The sequence below is a fragment of the Notechis scutatus genome, chromosome 2 (genome assembly GCF_049901735.1).
Source record: "Notechis scutatus isolate UNSWTSFEM ecotype Mainland chromosome 2, rNotScu1.2, whole genome shotgun sequence".
NCBI classification, from domain to species: domain Eukaryota; kingdom Metazoa; phylum Chordata; class Lepidosauria; order Squamata; family Elapidae; genus Notechis; species Notechis scutatus.
The window spans coordinates 2,926,833-2,950,280 of NC_142010.1; the positions used below are offsets into that span (position 1 = coordinate 2,926,833).

At 44.2% G+C, this 23,448-nt stretch overlaps 1 protein-coding gene across 1 annotated transcript in view; it reads left to right on the forward strand.

Moving 5' to 3' along the window:
• The window catches only part of LOC113424589 (von Willebrand factor A domain-containing protein 7-like), a 59,272-nt gene that overhangs the window by 23,090 nt on the left and 12,734 nt on the right, over positions 1 to 23,448 (forward strand). Inside the window, exons 9-14 of the mRNA XM_087954257.1 lie at positions 5,089 to 5,225; positions 11,611 to 11,880; positions 14,770 to 14,988; positions 17,078 to 17,250; positions 20,445 to 20,559; positions 22,768 to 22,972. Of these exons, the coding sequence (XP_087810383.1) occupies positions 5,089 to 5,225; positions 11,611 to 11,880; positions 14,770 to 14,988; positions 17,078 to 17,250; positions 20,445 to 20,559; positions 22,768 to 22,972 (1,119 nt within the window). The remainder of the gene's footprint in view (positions 1 to 5,088; positions 5,226 to 11,610; positions 11,881 to 14,769; positions 14,989 to 17,077; positions 17,251 to 20,444; positions 20,560 to 22,767; positions 22,973 to 23,448) is intronic.

Consider the following 23,448-nt stretch of genomic DNA (forward strand, 5'->3'; position numbering starts at 1 on the left):
AGCAGCAGCAATTTAGGGCTCAATTGTGGTTGTAAGTAGTGGTCTACCTGTAACATCTGTCTCAAGCATCTGCAAGGTTACCAAAGTGGGCATTTATGGAGTTATGGCTTTTGCTTCAGTGATTGTTCAAAGGGACAACAAGCACCGAAAAAAAAGTGGCTTATGACCATTTTTCTGTTTTATCAAGTCTTATCTGAGTTCTGGCATCCTCCCAAGTGTGTGTATTTCATTATCTTTTGATGTCTTCAATCCCTTATCCTGCCCTGTCTTGTCAATTGCTGAAGTTTGGTTTGTGTTGATTTTTCTTTATAATTTATATGTACTTTGAGTTTGGATGGAATTTCTTTCTTTTAAAAACTGTTCTTCGGAGAGTTTATTCTCCAGCCGATGATAACTGGACATGGGAGGCCAAGTTGGAGGAATTAAAGGGACTTTACCTATTTTTGTGACTTTGTCACCCCGGGTCATCACAGCCAGGTTCATAACATAACAAGGGCTCTATAAGTAAGAACCACACCCTTGAATTCAATCTGGGAACTAACTGGCATCCAGCGCAGTTCACACAGCAGCACAACCATCGCATGCATTTCACTTTTCTGCACCAACTGCAGCTTTCAAGTTGTCTTGAAAGGGAGGTAGAGCGCATTGCATTAACCCAGGCCCTGCATTCTAAGGTGTGAGTAATCATCTGGAGGGCCTAGGCAATTTACCATACGGTCTCCCAAAAGCTTCTCGGCCTATGAATCAACTGTCACACCCTTAAACAACTTGTTTCCTGAAATCATTTGTCTCATTGTTTCCTCTTCTGCCGCTTTATAAACGGGATGTCTTCGCAGATTTAATGAGAGAAGCGAATCGTTTCTCACAGGAGGTTAACGTAGTAGAACCGGCCTTCATGTTCTCTCTTGAGCTTTAGCATTTGAACGCTTAATCTTTCTGACTCTAGGAAGGAGTAAAGGCAGTCTTTATGGCCTGAAACCATCGCTGACCTTATCCCCACTCAAATTTGTCAGATCCCACACAAAAACCTTCTGAATTGTCAGCCTTCTCGCTCTGAAGTGTTTAGTGGGCTGATGAAGTGCTTTTCTTTTGTCTAGCCAACATTTCCCACCGTAGCCTCCGGGTCCAACTTTAGATAGGTGGGGTCAGAGAAAAAGGACTTGAGAAAAAAAAAAGACTGGGAGACTTGCATGGTCTTTTAATGTTGAAAGAAGAAAAGGTTAAATTAAGAATGCGTTAGATTTGAAGATTTAAAAGGGTCAAAGAAGAAAGGGAAAAGAATAAGATGACAATTGCTTGATATAAAGATGGGTGTGTTGGAAGAAATATCCATCCGGTTCAGTTCCAAGCCTTTCCAAGAAAGACCCTGGAAACATGGAGGCTGATGGGAAAGGTGGTTTTATGATAAAGCAGAACCGCCAAGCGCATGGTTCTGGTGCAGCTGACCACATGGAGTTGCGAGTGAGGGCTATTTATATCTTCTCTTGGGCTTTGCACTTGAACTTCCTGTTCCTGTGCAAGAGCATGTATTCTGTTGGCCGTTGTTAGGCTCCCTTGGGGCCATGTACAAATCCTAGGAATTTGTCTGAGCTAAGTTTGGTTGAAGTTTGCTGGGGGTGGTGCAATGAAGGGACATTGGGTAATTCCTGTTGTGGCTGAGGGCAAATCTTAACTCTGTTGGATCTTGAGCGAGGGTGTTTGCTTATGAATAGACCTAGCTAATCTCTTTCTCTCTTTAAGTGCTGACATCTGCTGAGGGCTATTAAGAAAAGTCGGGGCTGCTTTCCAAGAGCATGTTTCTCCATTTTTCCCTTTAGGGAAATATAATTTTCTGCCTTTTTAATATTTCCTAAAATATTTCATTCTTCTAAGAGAGGGATGGGTGCTAACTTTTTACAGGGGGGAAATCATAATTCCATCTTTTCTTTCTTCTTTCCTTCCTTCCTTCCCTCTTTTCTTTTTTCTTTTATTCTTATTTCCGATATTATTTTTTTCTTGTTCTTTTAATTTTGTATGCTTTTATAGCAGGGGTTCCACAATTCCAGTGTTGTGGACCAGTATCGGTCCGTGGCCTATTAGGGACTGGGCCGTGCAAGCTGCAGGTGAGCAAAGAAACTTCATTTGCACATGCACAAAATTCCGCCCCCCCCGTCTGTGGAAAAATTGTCTTCCACAAAACTGGTCCGTGGTGCTAGAAGGGTTGGGGACCACAGGTTTTATAGGACTGCAAAACTGTCATAAAAATATTTTTCAAAAAAGTGTAAACAGATAGAGCTTTAAGGCAGAAGTCTGCTTCCCTTTTTTTAAAATTTCTAAAGTATCAAGTATACAGTATAATCCAGGAATGAGCCCTGGTGGCACAGTAGTTAAAATACAACACTGCAGGCTATTTCCGCTGACAGCCAGGTGCCAGCAGTTTGGCAGATCGAATCCCACCAGGCTCAAGGTTGACTCAGCCTTCCATCCTTTCAAGGTCAGTAAAATGAAGACCAGGACTGTTGGGGGCAATGGGCTGACTCTGTAAGAGAGGGCTGTAAAAGCACTGTGAAGCGGTATATAAGTCTAAGTGCTATTGCTATTGCTAATGTAGGCACAAGCATCTGCAGTGGGTGTCAGAGGAAGCAAGTGATAAATCTTATTTTTATTTATTTGTTTACTCTCTTTATACAGCCAACCATCTCACATACATGATTCTGGGTGGCTCACAGAGATAAAAGAAATCACAAAGAAAATCCATATAAATAAACAACCCAAAACAACAATAGAAAAAACATTCAAAACAAGTTAAAACTATTAAAACAGCCATAAAGCAGGGAAGAGGACCAACCAGTAGTTTACAAACAATACAACCATCTCACAGGCACCATACAGGTGGCCCTCGACTTACAACCATCCATTTAGTGGCAGTTCAAAGTTACAACATCAAAAAAGGTGACATGACCTGTTCCACACTTACAACCATTGCAGCATCCCCATGGTGCCATGATCAAAATTCAGCTACTTGGCAAACTAGCATGTATGTATGTGTCATGTAATCACCATTTGTAACCTTCCCAGCCAGCCTCCAACAAACAGTCACTGGAGAAGCCGGATTCGCTTAACGATCCTGTGATTCTCTTAACAACTGCAGTGATTCGCTTAACAACTATGACCAAAAAAAGGCCGTAAAATGGGGCAAAACTCACTTAACTGCTTTGGGTTCAACTACTTCCACAGAATCGCGTGAGCCATAATGTTACAATGCAAAGTCTGTGACCAACATTATTAAGCTAACATCAGAGCTAACCATCAGGCTCAATAGCAGTAACTGTGACAGGGATCTTGGAGTCTTAGCAGACAACCAGCTAAATAGGAGCCAGCAGTGTGCAGCAGCCGCCAAAAAAGCTAATGCAATCCTAAACTGCATTACCAGAGATATACAATCGAGATCAAGTGAGGTACTAATACTACTTAATAAAGCCTTAGTAAGACCACACATAGAGTACTGCATCCAATTTTCTTCATCACACTATGAAAAAGATGCTGAGACTCTAGAAAAAGTGCAGAGAAGAGCAACCAGGATGATTAGGGGACTGGAGACTAAGGCATACAAAGAACAGTTACAGGAACTGGGCTTGGCTAGTCTAGTGAAGAGAAGGACCAGGGGAGACATGATAGAGGTTTCCAATATTTGAGGGGCTGCCACAGAGAGGAAGGGGTCAAGCTGTTTTCCAAAGCACCCAAAGGCCAGACAAGGAAAAATGGATGGAAATTGAACAAGGAGAGATTTAACCTGGAAATAAGGAGAAACTTTCTGACAGTGAAAACAATCAACCAATGGAACAGAAGTTACCCTCGGAAGTTGTGGGAGCGCCATCACTTGAGACTTTCAAGAAGAGATTGGACTCCCATCTGTCAGAAATGGTGTAGGGTCTCCCGCTTGGGCAGGGGGTTGGACTAGATGACCTAAGGGGTCCCTTCCAACTCTGATTATCTGTTATCTATTAAAGAGTGAACGGATAGCAGTATAGAACAGGGGTCTCCAACCTTGGCCACTTTAAGACTTGTGGACTTCAACTCCCAATTCTGGGAGTTGGTCCACAAGTCTTAAAGTAGCCAAGGTTGGAGACCCCTGGTGTAGAAGATGGCAAATCAAAACATCCCTATTTACATATTATCATTTTTCATCTTTGCAGTTAGCTCCCAGAGCTTTTGAATTTCCTGATTCTGAGACATTATGGATACTTTTTTTAACGCCAAACAATTGAGCCTTATTATAGTTGTGTAGGTCAGGAAACAGATCTTCATGGTCATTAAGCAAAGACACAGTCACTGAGTGAATGCCGCAGTTGTTAAGCAAACCCATTGCCTGCAATAGGCGGGATTTGCCAAAGAAACCAGAAATAAATGCCGATTTCCATCAAAACAAAGAACAAAAAACCCTATAAATTGTGTTATGTGACAGTGGGACACTGCAAACAATCGTAAATCATATGAGCCGGTTGCCGATCACCCAAAATAAGATCATGTGACCACAGGAGGGCCTGGCCCTCAGAACTTTGAATGTGGGTCCTCGGTACATTTTGAGGGTCTGTCATAACTACAAATGGTTGCTAAACGGTTGTAAGTCAAAGACTATCTATAGTTCACCTATCTGAGGCCTCTCCAGGGCTCCTGGCTGAATTCTTCCAGTACCTTTCCTAGACCAGGTGTCTCCAACCTTAGCAACTTGAGGACTTGTGGGCTTCAACTCCCAGAATTCCCCAGCCAGCATGGGATTCTGGGAATTGAAGTCCACAAGTCTTAAAGTTGCCAAGTTTGGGGACCCCCCTCCTAGACAACCTTTGTTTATAAAAGCGATTCAGCCAATCCATATTCATCTCCCTTTTTCCGTCAATTTCACCCACTGTTCCTCAACCTGGATGCTCTTCAGATAGAAGGATTTCCATTTCCAAACTACTTTTTGGACTGGTTTAGAAAATTCTATAAGTTAAAAAGTCCACAGTTCTATACGGGAACAACTGAGAGAAAGCAACTTTTTTGGCAATCTTACATTCACGCTACTTTTCCCCTAGCACAAACTTCTTAAAATCCTTTGTGTCCCTCCAGATCCAAGATTTTTGTCTTCACTGATGCGGGAGCCAAAGACGAGTCCCTGAAGGGAGAAGTGCAAATTCTGATTGATTCTTCTAAGTCCATAGTGAATTATCTCCTCACAGGCTATTGTGCCAGCAGGAAACGCAGAAGTAAGTCAATCCCCGTGAAGAAAATATTCTGATGTTTTCTCAGGCAGAAAGAATAGAAAATTGCTTGGTATTAAGTCTTGCAAATAATCCCATAAATGTTACAAACCTGCACTCTTTTTGTTAAACCAGCTTCCTCAGCGAAAAGTATGTTAGTGACAATACAGGCAAGGAGGAGGAGGAAAGGAAGGAAGGAAGGAAGGAAGGAAGGAAGGAAGGAAGGAAGGAAGGAAGGAAGGAAGGAAGGAAGGAAGGAAGGAAGGAAGGAAGGAAGGAAGGAAGGGTCAAGGAGGAGGATAGGAAGGAAGGGAGGGTCAAGGAGGGAGGGAAGAAGGGAGGAAGGAAGGAAGGAAGGTGCAAAGAACTGGGCGAGGAAGGGAGGGAGGAAGGAGCAAAGAGGAAAAGAAGGAAGAAAGGAGTCAAGGAGGAGGAGAGAAAGAAAGAAAGAGGAAGGAAGGGTCAAGGAGGAGGATAGGAAGGAAGGGAGGGTCAAGGAGGGAGGGAAGAAGGGAGGAAGGAAGGAAGGAAGGTACAAAGAACTGGGCGAGGAAGGGAGGGAGGAAGGAGCAAAGAAGAAAAGAAGGAAGAAAGGAATCAAGGAGGAGGAGAGAAAGAAAGAAAGAAAGAGGAAGGAAGGAAGGAAGGAAGGAAGGGTCAAGGAGGAGGATAGGAAGGAAGGGAGGGTCAAGGAGGGAGGGAAGAAGGGAGGAAGGAAGGAAGGTGCAAAGAACTGGGTGAGGAAGGGAGGGAGGGAGGAGCAAAGAGGAAAAGAAGGAAGAAAAGAGTCAAGGGGGAGGAGAGAAAGAAAGAAAGAGGAAGGAAGGGTCAAGGAGTGAGGGGGGAGGAAGGAAGAGGGAGAGGTAATATTTTTCTAAACACATAAGTTGTTTGAGGAAGAATAATACAGGAACAATTTCTCTTCCTGTGCCATTCAAATACGGCCAAATAGACTGATAGAGAGAAAACAGAACAATCCATCTGCTGCTTTCAAGACCCTCGTCTTCCATGCACAGAACTCTGCAGCATGGAGTCCCATCGCCTACACCAGCAAACAATTTGTCCCATACAAGGGCTGCTCTGCCTTTACGCCCAACAGGGCTGCTGTCTGGGGCAGCAGAGCCCAGGAGACAGGGCAAGAGGTTGCCAAGGAGGGAAAGGAAGAGTTGTGTCTATCGCAAGGCCTGCTCTCGATTCTTGTCGTCTCACCTCCCGGCCTCAAAGGAGATGCATTAGCATCACTTCTTGTGTGCCAGCCCGATCAGCTTCCGCCTGTGAAATCTGTCAAGGAGGCTCATCTTGATTTTTGCTTCGGGCAAGAAAGATCTCTTGAGCCGGCCCTGTCGGTGTCTAGTTCCTATTTGCTTCAGAGACGTCTTAAAAGCACAGATTATATGAAGCCGTGTCCATGTTTCCCTCAGGGCAGTTGCATCAGACTGAGGGAATCGCGTGGCAGAGCTTTCGACATTCTTGAGATAACAGACAAAGGAGCCGAGTTTCTGTACTGGCTGAACTTGAAAATCAGGCATGGCAGCCAAGTTTTCTCGGCTTGATTTAAACATGAACAACTGGCTGGCTTATGTCGCTGAGCAGTTTCCAAGCCAGTTTTGCATTTACTTTTGGATTTAACTGAAAGCAAATAGAGCCGCTGGATTGGAAAACACTCCTGTGGGGATGTTGATGAAATCTCCAGCAGTTTGCAGCTAAGAGGGAAAGTGCTTCTGGTGAAGGGTGTGTTGAGGGAGTGAGAGTGATTGTTTTGGGGCCAGTGGCATCCCAAGCTTTAAAAAGTTGTTTCCTCTGCCTCAAGGAGAGCCAAAAGAAACCCCCAAAACCCAAGGTTTCTTAAAAAGGAGCCCGCCTTTCATCCATGGGCTAGTAAATATTTACAGTAAAAATGTTTTATTTATTTTATTTGGTTTGTCAATTGCTTACAAGATAATAGGTATAAGTAAAAACATAGTTATGAATACATGGATACATAGAAGAAGAATAAAAGAAACAATAGGACAGAGACGGTAGGCATGTTGGTGCGCTTATGCACGCCCCCTACAGACCTCTTAGGAAAGGGGTGAGGTCAATAGTGGACAATCTAAGGTTAAAGTTTTTGGGGTTTGGGGAAGAAACCACAGAGTCAGGTAGAGTATTCCAGACATTGACCACTCTGTTGCTGAAGTCGTATTTCCTGCAATCAAGTTTGGTGCGGTTTACCTTGAGTTTGTATCTATTGTGTGCTCATGTATTGTTATGGCTGAAGTTGAAGTCTTCATTGACAGGTAGGACATTGCAATGTATAATTTTACATACTATACTTAGATCAGACCGAAGGCGGCGTAGTTCTAGATTTTCTAGGTCTAGAATTTCAAGTCTGGTGGCATAAGGTATTCTGCAACGAGTAGAGGAGTGGAGAACTCTTCTTGTGAAATATTTCTGGACTTTCTCAACTGTGTTAATATCAGGTACGTAATGTGGGTTCCAGACTGATTAGCTATATTTGAGTATTGGTCTAGCAAATGTTTTGTATGCTCTAGTTAGTAGTGTAATATTACCAGAGAAAAAGCTACGTAAGATTAGGTTAACAACTCAAAATCCCTTTTTGGCTATGTAGTTACAGTGGGCTCTAGGTCATTTGAGATGAGTACTCCAAGATCCTTGACAGAGTTTGGATTGTCAACAAGGTCTTGACTATTCAGCCTGTATTTTATTTTCTGATTATTATTTTTTGCCAATATGTAGGGCAGAGCATTTATTTGTTGAGATTTTAAGTTGCCATTTGTTTGACCATTCTGATACATAGTCGAGGTCTTTTTGAAGGATAGCAGTATTGTCTGTGGTGTTGAATAACTTTACATCATCAGCGAAGAGAACACAGTTGCTCTTAATATGATCACAGAGATAATTTATGTAGAGTATGAAGAGAGTTGGTCCTAGAACACTGCCTTGTTGACAGGTACAGGATTTGATAGGACGCTCCCAATTTTGACCATTTGTTGTCTGTTTGACAGGAATGCTTCTATCCAGTTATGCAGGTGTCCAGAGATACAATAAGATTTTAGTTTTAGTAGTAGTTTGTTGTGTACCACTGAATCAAAGGCTTTACAGAAGTCTATGTAGATTGCGTCTATTGCTTTGCCCTGATTGAGTTGTGTAGTCCATATGTTTTTGCAGTGTAAGAGTTGCAGATTACAGGATAGTTTTCATTTTTACATTCGTTTAGGGTCCAGTTAAGGTGAGGTAGATTGAAGTCACCAAGAAAGATAAAAGTATGTGAGCAGGATGTTGCCCATGTTAGTAGTGAATTTAGCTTGTTTACATGTTCAATGTCATAATCAGGGGCTCTGTAACATAGTAAGAATCGAAATGTGATATTTAAGGACAGTTCACAGATGATGGTCTCAGGAAGAGCAAGTTCCTGGGTAACTTGGATGTTTTTTAGATGTAAGGACTTTTTATAGAAGATAGCAACACCACCTCCTCTACGGATTTCACGATCTGATTGGTAAACATGATAGACTCTTACTGTGGTAATGGAGTCAGGGAGAGATGCATTGAGCCATGTTTCACAGACAAATATGGTGTCGAGTTTAGCCATATTTAGTAAGAAGAGAAATTCAGGTATTTTATTCACAAGGCTTCTTGCATTGAGTAGCTTGCATTTAAGGCCAGTTGTAGTTGGAATTGAGGTAGTTTGGGGCGTGCGTGCCCAGTTTTGAGTGATAGTGAGTTGGATGAGGTAGGGTTGGATGTGGAGTTGTGGGTTGTGTGGCTTACGTTTGATACAATCAGCACGGTAATCAATGTACAGATCCTTCTCTCCATTGTCTAGATGTCTTTTGAGTTCATTGCAGAGTTCACGGGAACGGATTCTTTGAGAAGGTTTTGCTAATAAACAAATAAATAAATAAATAAATGCCTCCTAGGCAAAACCAAAAAAAAACCCACCCACAACTTCTGGAGGCAAGTCGTTCCACTGATTAATTGTACTTCTGAGACTTCTTTCAAAGGGAATTTCTGCACTTTAATAATAAAAAAAAAAGTAGGATGAAGGGTAACATGATGGCAGTCTTCCAGTATTTGAGAGGCTGCCACAAGGAAGAGAGGGTCCACCTATTCTCCTGTGGGAAGAAAAATCCAGTCCAGTTCCAAGCCGGGAGAAAGGCGTTGGAAATAAAACGGAGGCTGGATGCAAGGAAAAAAGGTTTGTTTGGTTTCCAGAAACTTCCATGACAGCAGCAAATGTTTCTGGGGTAGCTGAGTGAATGGATGGATCTTTTTAGGGTTCTGGGGTTTTGTGTTTGAGATGCTCCAGGGGGTTGTGCAATGTAGTGAGCCTTGTGTCTTTTACTATTTCAATGATGGTGAGTTAATCCTATTATATCCTAAAGGTCATGTTCTGTCCTTAGAATTTGGGGGGGGGGTAAATTCTTAACCCCATCAGCTGTAGCTGAAGGCGTTCTGTTTATGAGCCCAGTCTTTCTTAATAGGTACAAAATATCCATCTCTAAAGACTGGAGGCTTCTGCTTGAGACTATTAAGAAAGACTGGGGCTGCTTTCTGCCTTTGTTAAGGTTTTTCTCCATTTCTCCTTTGGGGAAATATAATATTCTGCCTCTTTCTAATATTAGGTAAAGGTAAAGGTTCCCCTTGCACATGTATTATGCTAGTCGTTTCAGGCTCTAGGCGGTGGTGCTCATCTCCATTACAAAGCCAAAGAGCCAACACTGTGCGAAGACGTCTCCGTGGTCATGTGGCCGGCATGACTAAATGCCGAAGGCACACAGAACGCTGTTACCTTCCCACCAAAGTGGTCCCTATTTTTCTACTTGCATTTTTACATGCTTTCGAACTGCTACCGTGTTTCTCCAACAATACGGCCTCCACCAATAGGAAGACCCAGCATGTTTTCTAGGCATAAAATTAAATTAAGCCCCTCCCCCCAAATTTAGGCCTAGTTTAAAACATGCAAAATAGGGGGAAGGGTGGGGGGACTTGCCATTTGGAGTGCCGTTTGGAGCTGCCACCGCCGTTTGGAGTGCTGTTGGAGCTGCTGCCGTTTGGAGCTGCCTCTGCCGTTTGGAGCTGCCTCTGTCGTTTGGAGCCGCCGCCGCCGTTTGAAGCTGCCGCTTCCGCGTTTGGAGCACTGCCGCTGTTTGGAGCACCACCGTGGCGGCAGCTCCAAACATGGCGGCAGCTCCAAACACGGAAGCGGCAGCTTCAAACGGCGGCGGCGGCTCCAAACGGCAGAGGCAGCTCCAACACGGAGCGGAGCCGCGCGCGCCGCGGAGCTGCGCCGCTGTTGAGTGCTGCCGTCACGCTTGAGCTACCGCTCCGTGTTTGGAGCTGCCGCCGTGTTTGGAGTGGCGGTGGTGCTCCAAACAGCGGCAGTGCTCCAAACGCGGAAGCAGCAGCTCCAAACGTGACGGCAGCACTCCAAACAGCAGCGGCAGCTCCAAACGGCGGCGGCGGCTCCGCTTCCGTGTTTGGAGCTGCCTCTGCCGTTTGGAGCCGCCGCCGCCGTTTGAAGCTGCCACTTCCGTGTTTGGAGCTGCCGCCGTGTTTGGAGTGGCGGTGGTGCTCCAAACAGTGGCAGTGCTCCAAACGCGGAAGCGGCAGCTTCAAACGGCGGCGGTGGCTCCAAACGGCAGAGGCAGCTCCAAAAGGCAGAGGCAGCTCCAAACGGCAGAGGCAGCTCCAAATGGCGGCAGCAGCTCCAACGGCACTCCAAACAGCAGTGGAATGGGCAGAAGGGAAAGCAACAGCGGCAGGTGCCAAAGGTCTTGGGTCTGCAGCAAAGGTGTTTGGTGGGAGTAGGGAGCTCTCTGCGCTTCGCCATGATCGCCCGTTAGGAGCGGCTGGTGGCGAGGCTGCCCGGGCGCTCTAGATGAGGATGAAAGGGGTGAAATTAAGTTACCCCGAAAAGACGGCCTAGCCGTTTTTTCGGGGCTCAAAAAAAAATAAGGCCCGGCCTTATTATGTGAGAAACACGGTAGGTTGGCAGAAGCTGGGACAAGTAATGGGAGCTCACTCCATTACACAGCACTAGGGATTTGAACCACCGAACTGCTGACCTTTCTGATTGACAAGCTTAGCCACTGAGCCACCGCATCCCTGTTTTTAATATTAAGAATAACTAATATTTTAACAGGGGGTGTCCCTACACACCAAAGCACCGAAGGCAGAATAGGGAGTAATGGATGGAAACTAATCGAGGAGAGATCCAACCTAGAATTACAAAGAAATTTCCTGACAGTGAGAACAATTAATCAGTGGGACAGCTTTAAAACCGGAGGTCTGAAATGATAGAGAATCTCCTGCTTGCGAAGGAGCTTGGACTAGAAGACCTCCAAGGTCCCTACCAACCCTTTGTCATTCTGTTCATTCTCCTCCACAGGTGCTCCTGAGGTTAAGCCTAAAATATTTGCGAACAGCTATGAAGAATTGGCGGATTATTCTGGCGGATTCTATGTGCTTACTTCAAAAAGTCAGCTTTCAAAGGTCCTGGGGATAATGGAGAAGTCCCTGAATGCTGCTCCTGTTAAACTGATCGATGGCAAAATGTACACTTCACAGGTCTCCATCCCTGTAGATGAAACCATCAAAGAGTTGACCATCTCTGTCAAAGCATCAACGTCATTCAACATGAAAGTGTTCCAACCTTCAGGTAAGGGGCAGTGTGACACATGGCATTTCCTGTGAAGGGGTGTGGACTTAACTCTCACAAACCTCCAGCTAGCAAGAATTGAAGGCCGCACACATCTTCAAGATGCCAAGGTTGAGAAACGCTCTTCTGCATGGAGCATGGTGGCTCACATGGTTAGAACACGGGGCTAAGAAGTTAGCAAGCCCATGTCCGAGACCCGAGTGCTGCTGTGTGTTGGGGTGAGCTCCCGTCACTTGCTCCAGCCTCCTTGCAGGGACATGAAAGGAGCCTCCATGGCTATTCCCCAAGCAGCAGGGATGGCACTGGCTAATCAAACAAAACGAAATGCAATTCAATGTAGAGAAAAGTAAAGTCCTACACTTAGGCCAGAAAAACCAAAAGTACACATATAGACTGGGTGGAACCAGGCTTAATAGCAGTAACTGTGAGAGGGATCTTGGAGTCTTATTGGACAATCAATTAAATATGAGTCAGCAGTGTGGGTCAGCAGCCAAAAAAGCCAATACAATCCTAAATTGCATTAACAGAGGGATTCAATCAAGGTCACATGAGGTACTAATACCACTCTATAAAACCTTAGTAAGACCACACCTAGAGTACTGCATCCAGTTTTGGTCAACCCCACCATTAAAAAGGTCTAGTGAAAAGAAGGACCAGGGGTGTTCTAATATTTGAGGTGCTATCATAGAGAGGAAGGGGTCAACCTATTTTCCAAAGCACCCGAAGGCCAGACAAGGAATAATAGATGGAAATTGATCAAGGAGAGTTTCAACTAGAAATAAGGAGAAATTTTCTGACAGTGAGAACAATCAATCAATGGAACAGTTGCCTTTATAAGTTGTGGGTGCTTCACCACTGGAAGCTTTCAAGAAGAGACTGAACAGCCATCTGTCAGAAATGGTATAGGGTCTCCTGCTTGAGCAGAAGGTTGGACTAGATCCGTGATGGCGAAAATATGCCATGTGTGCAAAAGTGGCACACAAAGCCATCTCTCCAGGCATGCCAGCCATCACTTGTTGCTCTTCTGGGTTCCGGCGCACATATGCATGCCGGCCATTTGGTCTTCATGCATGCGGGAGTGCTGGAAACCAGAAGAACAGCTCTCCTTATGCTGCGTCACCTGTAAAGTCATGGAATCAATTATTAACCAATCCATTACCCTCTACTTAGAGACAAACAACCTACTCTCTAATAAACAATTTGGTTTCAGGAAAAAACTATCCTGTAATCTGCAACTCTTACACTGCAAAAACATATGGACTACACAACTCGATCAGGGCAAAGCAATAGACACAATCTACATAGACTTCTGTAAAGCCTTTGATTCAGTGGTCCACGACAAACTACTCCTAAAACTAAAATCTTATAGTATATCTGGACAACTGCATAACTGGATAGAAGCATTCCTGTCAAACAGATAACAAATGGTCAAAATTGGGAGCGTCCTATCAAATTCTGTACCTGTCAATAATGGTGTCCCCCAAGGCAGTGTTCTAGGACCAACTCTCTACCCTATCTTACTCTACCATACCCTACCTTACCCTACCGTCCCCTCCCCTACCTTACCCTAACCTACCATACCATACCATACCATACCCTGCCCTACCTACCCTACCTTACCCTACCCTACCCTATCTTACCTTACTCTACCATACCCTACCCTACCTTACCCTACCCTACCTTACCCTACCCTACCTTACCCTACCCTACCCCTACCCTACATTACCTTACTCTACCCTATCTTACTCTACCCTACCCTATCTTACCCTACCCTACCCTATCTTACCTTACTCTACCATACCCTACCCTACCTTACCCTACCCTACCTTACCCTACCCTACCTTACCCTACCCTATGTTACCTTACTCTACCCTATCTTACTCTACCCTACCCTATCTTACCCTACCCTACCTTACCTTACCCTATCTTACCTTACTCTACCCTATCTTACTCTACCCTACCCTACCTTACCCTACCTTACCCTACCCTACCTTACCTTACCCTACCCTATCTTACTCTACCCTACCCTACCTTACCCTACCATACCATACCCTACCCTACCCTATCTTATCTTACTCTACCCTACCCTATCCTAACCTACCATACCATACCCTACCCTACCTTACCCTACCCTATGCTATCTTACCTTACTCTACCTTACCCTACCATACCATACCCTACCCTAGCCTACATTACTTTACCCTACCCTACTTTACCTTACTCTACCCTACCCTACTTTACCTTACTCTACCCTACCCTACTTTACCTTACTCTACCCTACCCTACTTTACCTTACTCTACCCTACCCTACCCTACATTACATTACATTACCTTACCTTACCCTACCCTACCCTACCCTACCCTACCCCATCCTATCCTATTCCTTTTGGCCTGGAAGTGCCTTGAATAGTGCCTCCAACATGAACAGGACAAAGCACTTCTAGAGGCATCCAATCATCAGGAAATGAGGACAGGTTTTGTATCACTTCCCTGAAACCTGGATAATGCTTTGAAAACCTTAAAAAGCTGCTCTCCCCAACTTCTCTGGGTGGGAGTGGGGGTGGGGAGAGGAGATGGTTCCACATGAGTGGCGGGTGCACACGCTTGTGCCAATGAGCCTTCACGTGTGTGAACTCACCCGCAGCTTACTCAAGTGGAGCTGCACGCACACGCACACATTCACCCACCCTTTCCACGCCCCTGTTCTGAACTGGGACGCAGCCCAGGGGTTGGCGACCCCCATTATAAATCACAAGCAATTAAAATTAGGCATACAGAGCAGAATAACGGGATTGGCTGGAGGCAGTTAATGGGAAGGGGGAACTTTCCTCAAATTCTCCCTTTGTTTACATCCGCTCTTGTGTCTGTTTATGTGTCACCGCATGGCAGGTACTCAACTGGGATCTCTGAAGATGTTAATCAACTTGGTGAACCAGAAGGTTGTGAAGATATCTCCTATCCCCGAGCCAGGATCGTGGACCGTGAAGTTTGATCCCATAAGCACTTATACGATACTGGTGGAAGGCAAAAGTTTGATGGACTTTGATTACCAGATTCTGCAGAAGGAAGATGAGTATGTACTTCCGGTCCAAGGACGACCAGTGAAAGGTACCTTTTCGCTTTCCTTCAAGATCCATTGCGTGTAAAAAAACACAGGTGCAGGGATGGGATTCTACCAGTTCCAACCAGTTCTATAGAACCAGTTGTTACAATTCTGTGTAGTTCGGAGAACTGGCAAATCGTGCCCTTGGCTGGGCCCTCCCCTCCTGTCGGATTTCTGCTTTCTAGCTAATCTAAATAGCTGTTGAACTGCTTTGCCTTTGCCCAGGAGGCTTCCCTGAGGCCCAGTCAGGGGTGGTATTCAGGGGGTTGGGGAGAAGTGGCCTGAGAGCAGAGCCGAACCTTCCTTAGGACTGAAGCTTCTATTTTTCAGTGCAGACTCAGGCAGCAGATTGCAGAAAGGTAGATCTCTGAGTGAATCTGTGATTCTGCAAGCAACTCAATCTGCTTTGCCTGATTTTGGGTAAAAGTTGCTCATACACCCACCTAGTCCCATGGCCACCAAGCCCCACCCACAAACTAGGCCATGCCCACAGAACCGGTTGTTAAGAAATTTGAATCCCACCCATGCACAAGTGGTCCTTGACTTACGACAGTTCGCTTAGTGACCGTTCCAAGTTAAAACGGCACTGGAAAAAAGTGACGTACAACCCTTTTTTCACACTTACAACCCTTGCAGCATCCCCATGCTCACCTGATCGAAAATTCAGATGGTTGGCAAATGACTCATTTTTATGACGGTCATGTGATCCTCTTTGGCGACGTTCTCACCAGCAAAGTCAACAGGGAAGCCAGATTCACTTAACGACCGAGTCACGAATGTAACTGCTGCAATGATTCACTTAGAAGCTGTGGGAAGAAAGGTGGCAAACGGGGAAAAACTCACAAAACTTCACAAAATGTCTCACTTAACAGAAATGTTGGGCACAATTGTGGGCCATAAATCAAAAGCTACCTATATTTCTAGGTCTGACTGCATTTTCTTAACTGACCGTTGTATTGTCTGATTCATGAAGCCTCACCTGAGAGGAATGAGTGACCCCTGACTAAGCATAACATCCTGAAAACCTTCTGTTCTCCAGAAGCATAGAAGGGAACCACAGGCAATCCTCGACTTACAACAGTTCATTTAGTGGCCGTTCGAAGTTACAACAGCACTGAAAAAAGTGGCTTATGACTGATTTTCACACTTAGGGCCATTGCAGCATCTCCATGGTTACCTGATCAAAATTCAGACGCCTGACAGGCTCATATTTATGACAGTTGCAGTGTCCCGGGCTCACGCCATCCCCTTTTGGGACTTTCCAACAAGCAAAAGTCAACTGGGAAGAAATATCCATTTAACCCCCTAATCATTTGTTTATTATTTAGCAACTGTTTCATTTTGCAACAGAAATTTTGAGCTCAATTGTGTTCATAAGTCAGGAAGTACCTGTACAAATGAGAAGGAAATTGAAAGGCCTGAGTAGGTTTTGAGATATATGGCAGGAAGGGAGGGAGGGAGAGAGGGAAGGATGGATGGATGGATGGATGGATGGATGGAAGGAAGGAAGGAAGGAAGGAAGGAAGGAAGGAAGGAAGGAAGGAAGGAAGGAAGGAAGGAAGGAAGGAAGGAGGGAGGGAGAAATGAAGAAAGGGAAGAAGGAAGGAAGGAAGGAAGGAAGGAAGGAAGGAAGGAAGGAAGGAAGGAAGGAAGGAAGGAAAGAAAGAAAGAAAGAAAGAAAGAAAGAAAGAAAGAAAGAAAGAAAGAAAGAAAGAAAGAAAGAAAGAAAGAAAGAAAGAAGGAGGGAGGAAGAAAGGAAGAAAGGGAGGAAGGAAGGAAGGAAGGAAGGAAGGAAGGAAGGAAGGAAGGAAAGAAAGAAAGAAAGAAAGAAAGAAAGAAAGAAAGAAAGAAAGAAAGAAAGAAAGAAAGAAAGAAAGAAAGAAAGAAAGAAAGAGGGAGGGAGGAAGGAAGGAAGGAAGGAAGGAAGGAAGGAAGGAAAGAAAGAAAGAAAGAAAGAAAGAAAGAAAGAAAGAAAGAAAGAAAGAAAGAAAGAAAGAAAGAAAGAAAGAAAGAGGGAGGGAAGGAAGGAAGGAAGGAAGGAAGGAAGGAAGGAAGGAAGAAACTTGTTTCTTGACTCTTCTGCATCTCCTTCAGGGTTGAACTACACAGTCTCCATGAAGCTGATGGGAGATCATTCCGGCATGCAAGTCCTGCGCCTGGTGCCTCTTTCTGAAGACGGAACCCCTCTAGAATCTATACCTTTGTCCCAGTCCTTTGATGCTTTAGGCAACATCTTTGCTGTTGGACCTATTTCCTTGCATGGCCCAGTATGTATCCCTTCCTAGTAATTATCTGGTAAAAGGCAGCTCCTTTTTTCACTTAGGTTGTCCTATCAGGAATCCTTTGAGCAGGGTGGGATTCCAGCGGTTCTGTCTGGCTCTGTAGAACCGGCAGCTCTGAAGAGCAGCAGACATAGAACCAGTTCTATGTCTGCTGATGTTTTGGCCCACCCGCCCGCCCGGGCTGTTACCTGTCCTTTATTTCCTGCTTTTTCAAACCTCAGCTGCCGTGCGAGGCACAGCTGTGGTTGAAAAAGCAGGAAAAAAGTGCTTTTTCAAACGTTGCTTCCCTGCACATAGCGCTGCTCAGCTGTCCAGGCAGCAAGCTGACGAAGATTTACACGCGCGTGCAGCGTGCAGGGAAGCACATCGTAAATCACCGAACCGGTAGTTAACCCTGTTGGATCCCACCCCTGCCTTTGAGATAAGACTGTGAAAGTAAAGACTGGTCCAAAGTGAGCAAGTGATTGAGCAAGGACTTGAAGCTGAGGATGCCCAATCCGAGTCCAACAATTTAGCCATGGCCTTTGACTATCTCCTGGCTACTATTCAGAAATGATGGGAGAGATGCACATTAATGCACCCGAATGGTGATCAGTAGCCAATTAGAAATCCTCCATTTTGCTCGTAATCCACTTTTTTATCTATATATATAAAAGTGAAATACCATTCACGCATCATCACAAAATCTCCAAAACCGTAAAGCTTACAAACTTGAAATTTGCCACATATGTTCCTCTTGGCTTCTAAGTGCTCACTAAGAATGGATTCTCCAAAATGACCATCAGAGCATTAGTATTTCGTATATTAACACACTCTGATGCTAAGGAGTTCTACTCCCCCTCCCCACCTGAAAAGAAATCTATTCCAAATGCAAAACACAAGTAGAGGAGAAGAGTTTCAGTTTCAGTTTTAATTTCACAGCACCAAGCAGCTTTAGTATAGAACAGTTGAGCTAAGTCACGCCCAGGCTCCTTGCTGTCTCCTTCTTGCTCACACAGCAAATACTGTTTCAGTTTCAAAACAGCCCTCAACTCTCTCACATACTGACAGGACACTACCCAGATGAATACTGATGGATGCTGATAGGCAAAGGCAGAATTTTTCCCCTTATTTTCCTTCCCCAAAACTATCAACTAGGTATCAAGCTAGTTAGGTTATAAAGTGTTATAAAATACAAAATACGAAAGCAAATAAAATGGCAGGGATAGGGAGGGGCAAAGGTCAGTGAAAAGTGAGGAAGGGTAAGGAAAGGAAAAGGAAAAGAAGCATCGACCTCTGACTCTATCTGTTGCAGTAGAATAGGGCATTAAACAACAATCACAACTTTTTGTTTTACCATAATAGTATAAACCAGTCATTTCTCCAACAATCGAGCAGTCTAATCTGGAAAACCCAGAATCAAAGTTTCATCCTTTTCCGCATCAAGCACGAAGTTCAGAAGCTTTGTTTCCATATGGAAACAGAAGTATTTATGTTCTTTTCTTTAAGCAAAGGAGTCAATTTTGCCACTTCAGCCAACTCCAAGAGGGATACAAGATCAAGTGAGGTACTAATACCACTCTACAAAGACTTAGTAAGACCATGCTTAGAATACTGCATCCAGTTTTGGTCACCACATTATAAAAAAGATGTTGAGACTCTAGAACAGTAGTGGCTAACCTTTTTGGGCTCCTGTGCCAAAAATTGTGCATGGCTTGCATGCTCGCACTCACGTGCCAGCGCCCAGACGGCTATGGGCGCCCCCCACACCCCCTACGAATGCATGCGTAATCTCCACCCACCCACCCACCCCCACCACCCCCTTACCTGCACTACACCTCACAGCTGATTTTCAGCCAGTTTGAGGCCTTTTCAGCCTCCCAACGGCATGAGGAAGGCTTCTGCAGGTTTCTGCAGGTTTTGCAGGCCGAAAACTAGCGCTGTTTCATCACTTCCAGTATTTTCGGAAAAAACAGGAAGTGATGAAACGGGGCTAGTTTTCGGCCTGCAAAGCCTGCAGAAGCCTTCCTCAAGCCTTTGGGAGGCAGAAAAAGGCCTCAAACCGGCCAAAAATCAGCTGTGAGGTGATTATGGCTATCATTTTGACTTCTTGGACACACTCCCCCTCCTCACAGAGCCTCCAATACATTGGGATGGATGAGGTGAGTTCAAACCTGGTAGCAGGTGTCCTACTACAGATCTACTGAGTTTTTGAGAGGAGGTTCCAATTATTTGCAAGTCTTATTACAGGTAGTTTTTGACTTATGACCACAATTAAGCGCAAGATTTCTGTCGTTTAAGTGAAACATTTGTTAAGTGAGTTTTGCCCCAATTTGTGACCTTTCTGGCCACAGTTGTTAAGGGAATCACTGCAGTTGATAAGATAATAACCCGGTTGTTAAGTGAATCCGGCTTCCCCATTGACTTTGCTTGTCAGAAGGCCGCAAAAGGGGATCACGTGACCTTGGGACACACCAACGGTCATAAGTATGAACCAATTGCCAAGCATGTGGATTTTGGGATCACATGATTCTCATGGGGATTTGGCAAAGGTCGCCACTGTGAAAAAACGGTCATAAGTTACTTTTTTTCAGTGCCGTAACTTTGAACGGTCACTAAATGAACTGTTGTAATATGTGATATGTCTCTCATTTAACAGATAACAGATAATCAGAGTTGGAAGGGACCTTGTAGGTCATCTAGTTCAACCCCCTGCCCAAGCAGGAGACCCTACACCATTTCTGACAGTCTAATCTCTTCTTGAAAGCCTCCAGTGATGAAGCACCCAAGACAAGTTGTTCCATGGGTTGATTGTTCTCACTGTCAGAAAGTTTCTCCTTATTTCCAGGTTGAATCTCTCTTTGTTCAGTTTCCATCCATTGTTCCTTTTCTGACCTTCGGGTGCATTAGAAAATAGCTTGACCCCTTCCTCCCTGTGGCAGCCCCTCAAATATTGGAAGACCAGTGTCATGCCTCCCCTGATCCTTCTCTTCACCAGACTAGCCAAGCCCAGTTCCTGCAACCGTTCTTCATATGTTTTAATCTCCAGTCCCCTAATCATCCTGGTTGCTCTTCTCTGCACTTTTTCTAGAGCCTCAACATATTTTTTTATAGTGTGGTGACCAAGTTTAATTCATAAACATGCATAGGAGCAATGTGGAAGATTTTTTAATAGTAATTTCTCCCTCTTTTCCTTCCAGAGAACCTTACTGAAAGTGGAGGGCCTTTCTCCGGGCAACTTACCCTTCGTACGAATTAGTGGGGATTCTATCACCACCGAATTTGTGCAGGTTTTGCCTCTGCCAGAGCAGAACAGTAAGTCCCTAACAGGGTGGAAGGCTAGGAGGCCTCCTTGCACTTACCTGGGAGCCAGAACGTGGCACCTGAGGAGTCAGGGGAGGGGAGGGACGGGATGGGATCATCTGGTCATCGGAACTATTGCTTCGCCAAACTGGATGTATAATTAACATCTGGTTCGCTCAAACCGGCGCGAACCGGGTGAACCCCATCCCTGGTGGAAGATATCAGCAGTAACACGGGATTAGCAGTTTTGCTCTTGGTTCAGTTTCTAGCATTTTTTTCTTTTTCTTTTTTTTTTATAATAATTTTTATATTTTAAAAACATCTCTTTCCGTAAACAAAGCGGTTCCAGGTTTTTACATTTCAATACAATCATGACCTTAGTATATATGTATCTTTCACATTCAATTGTATATCATATCATTACTTCCATTTTCCAATACATTTTCTCCAATGTTCTTATTTTCTTTACACTTATTAAATCCACTTTCAATTTATATCTTAATTCCTTCTAACATTCTTATTTTTTATTCTAAATTCATTACTCCTTTATACTTTTCTCTGTCATATTTGCTTTTGTTTCATTATTCAGTAATTTTTTTTCCTTTATTTAGTCCAGGCCTTGTCAAAAAGAAAAAGCAAAAAAAAAAAATTGCTGATGAATTTTCACGTGTATTTCCTCTCAACGCCTGCATTTTTAATGTTTTTTGCCGTGTGATTTTCCAAGCAATTTTTTGGGGGGAGGGGGCATGCTTCTTTTGCAGCACCTTTTCCCCGAATGGATGGATAGGTGGCTACATTAACAGACATTCCCCAAACACACACAGTCCTCTACACAAATTCTTTAACTAGTTTTGCATCCTGTTCCTTTTCTCATTCCTAACATGTCTCCAAAACGGTTGCTTGCCTCTTCAAGCATGTTCCTACCTCCTCCTCGTATATCATCAGAATAGCTTCTGCTTTCTAGATTTAAATCAAGAATTCCAGGAAAATTTGCTAGCTGTCTGTTTGGTGGCACGCAGGTTATCTGCATCTCAAAATATCTGTATCTCAAACATCCCTCATCCAGGGTTTCCTGCTTAGCTGAATTTGGCTGGTTTTTGGCTGGGCTATCTAACAGCGGCAAGGAAGGTCATAAAAAAAACCCCATCAAAACTTAAGAACTACCTTGCTTAGCAACAGAAACTTTGGGTTCAGCTGTGGTCATAAGTCAAAGACTGCCTGCACTATGATGATATTCTATTTATTTGTTTGTTTGTTTGTTTGTTTAGGAGATTTATATTGCCACCTATTCACAACATGGTGATAAGGCAGCTTACAAAAATATAAAAACATCATATAAAACAATAAAAGTAATCAAATAATCTATATATATAAAAGCGAAATGCCACTCACGCATGCATCATCACAAAATCTCCAGAACCGTAAAGCTTACAAACTTGAAATTTGACACGTATGTTCCTCTTGGCTTCTAGGTGCTCGCTAAGAAAGGACCGTCGGAGCATTAGTATTTCCTATATTATTATTATTAACACGCTCTGATGCTAAGGAGTTCTACTCCCCCTCCCCACCCGAAAAGAAATCTGTTCCAAATGCAAAACACAAGCACAGGAGAGGAGTTTCAGTTTCAGTTTTAGTTTCACATCAGCAACCAGCTTCGGTACAGAACAGTTGAGCTAAGCCACGCCCAGGCTCCTTGCTGTCTCCTTCTTGCTCAAACAGCAAATACTGTTTCAGTTTTCCAAACAGCCCTCAACTCTCTCACACACTGACAGGACGCTAGCCAGATGAATACCGATGGATGCTTGTAGGCAGAGGCAGATTTTTTTCCCCCTTCTTTTCCTCCCCCAAAACTAAACCCGACCACATAGTTTCGTAGCGAAGCACGGGTATCGAGCTAGTATATAATAAAATAATAAAATAAAACACCTGTCAGCTTTGAAATTCAGCTGCCACATAATTCAAGGGGGGTGGAGGAGTTGAAAAGTTCAAGGTTATTCTATATGTCCTACTAAGAAATTGGTTCTCGTGATGTATGAAGTGTAGAAGTGGGAGGAGAGAAGGTGGATTCTGTGTAACACACAAAAATACTTTCACTTTGGAAAATTGCCTTAGACGTACCAGATCTGTTCCTAAATAAATCAATTGGAGAGAATATGTCTCGGAGTGATTGATATCGTGGATGCTTTCTGGATGCCTTACAATGCCATTTTTCCTCCCCAGGCACGATGGCACCTGGTGGGACCTTGAAAATCTCTGTCCTGGTGGTCAACTATGGAGCAGCCAAAAAATTTGGTCTTAAAGTTTGGGATGATCGGGGTTTCATGAGCAGCTATGAACCAAAAGAACGTTTCCTGAACACAGGAGAAAATGTGACCCTGACGGCGACCTTTATTGCACCCATTGCAAATGACAGCTTTGCCTCCAGGTAGGTTAACCCCAGTGGTGGGATTCAAATAATTTAACAACCGAATTCTCTGCCTTCTTCCAACAACCAGTTCACCAAACTGCTCAGAAAGTTAACAACCGGTTCTCCCGAATTGGTTTGCCAATTGCACAGTGGCAGATAGGACAGGGCTCCAGACGGTTAACATCATTGCCCAGAGGATCATTGGTTGCCCTCTCCCCACTTTGGAAGAGCTTTATAGCTGCCTTAAGAAAGTTCAAAACATTCTCAAAGATCCATCTCATCCTGGGCACCCTTTTTTTTGAACTATTGCCATCTGGCAGAAGGTACAGAATAATAAAAACAAAGACAAATAGGCTGAAAAACAGCTTCTATCCCAGGGCAGTAGCTCTTTTGAATTCTGCTGTATGGTGCAGTGTTGGTGTGGTGTCGGGGGTTTCCGGTTCAATGTGTGAAGGGTGAAGGATGTGTGTTTGTGTTTATTTTCATGGTCATGG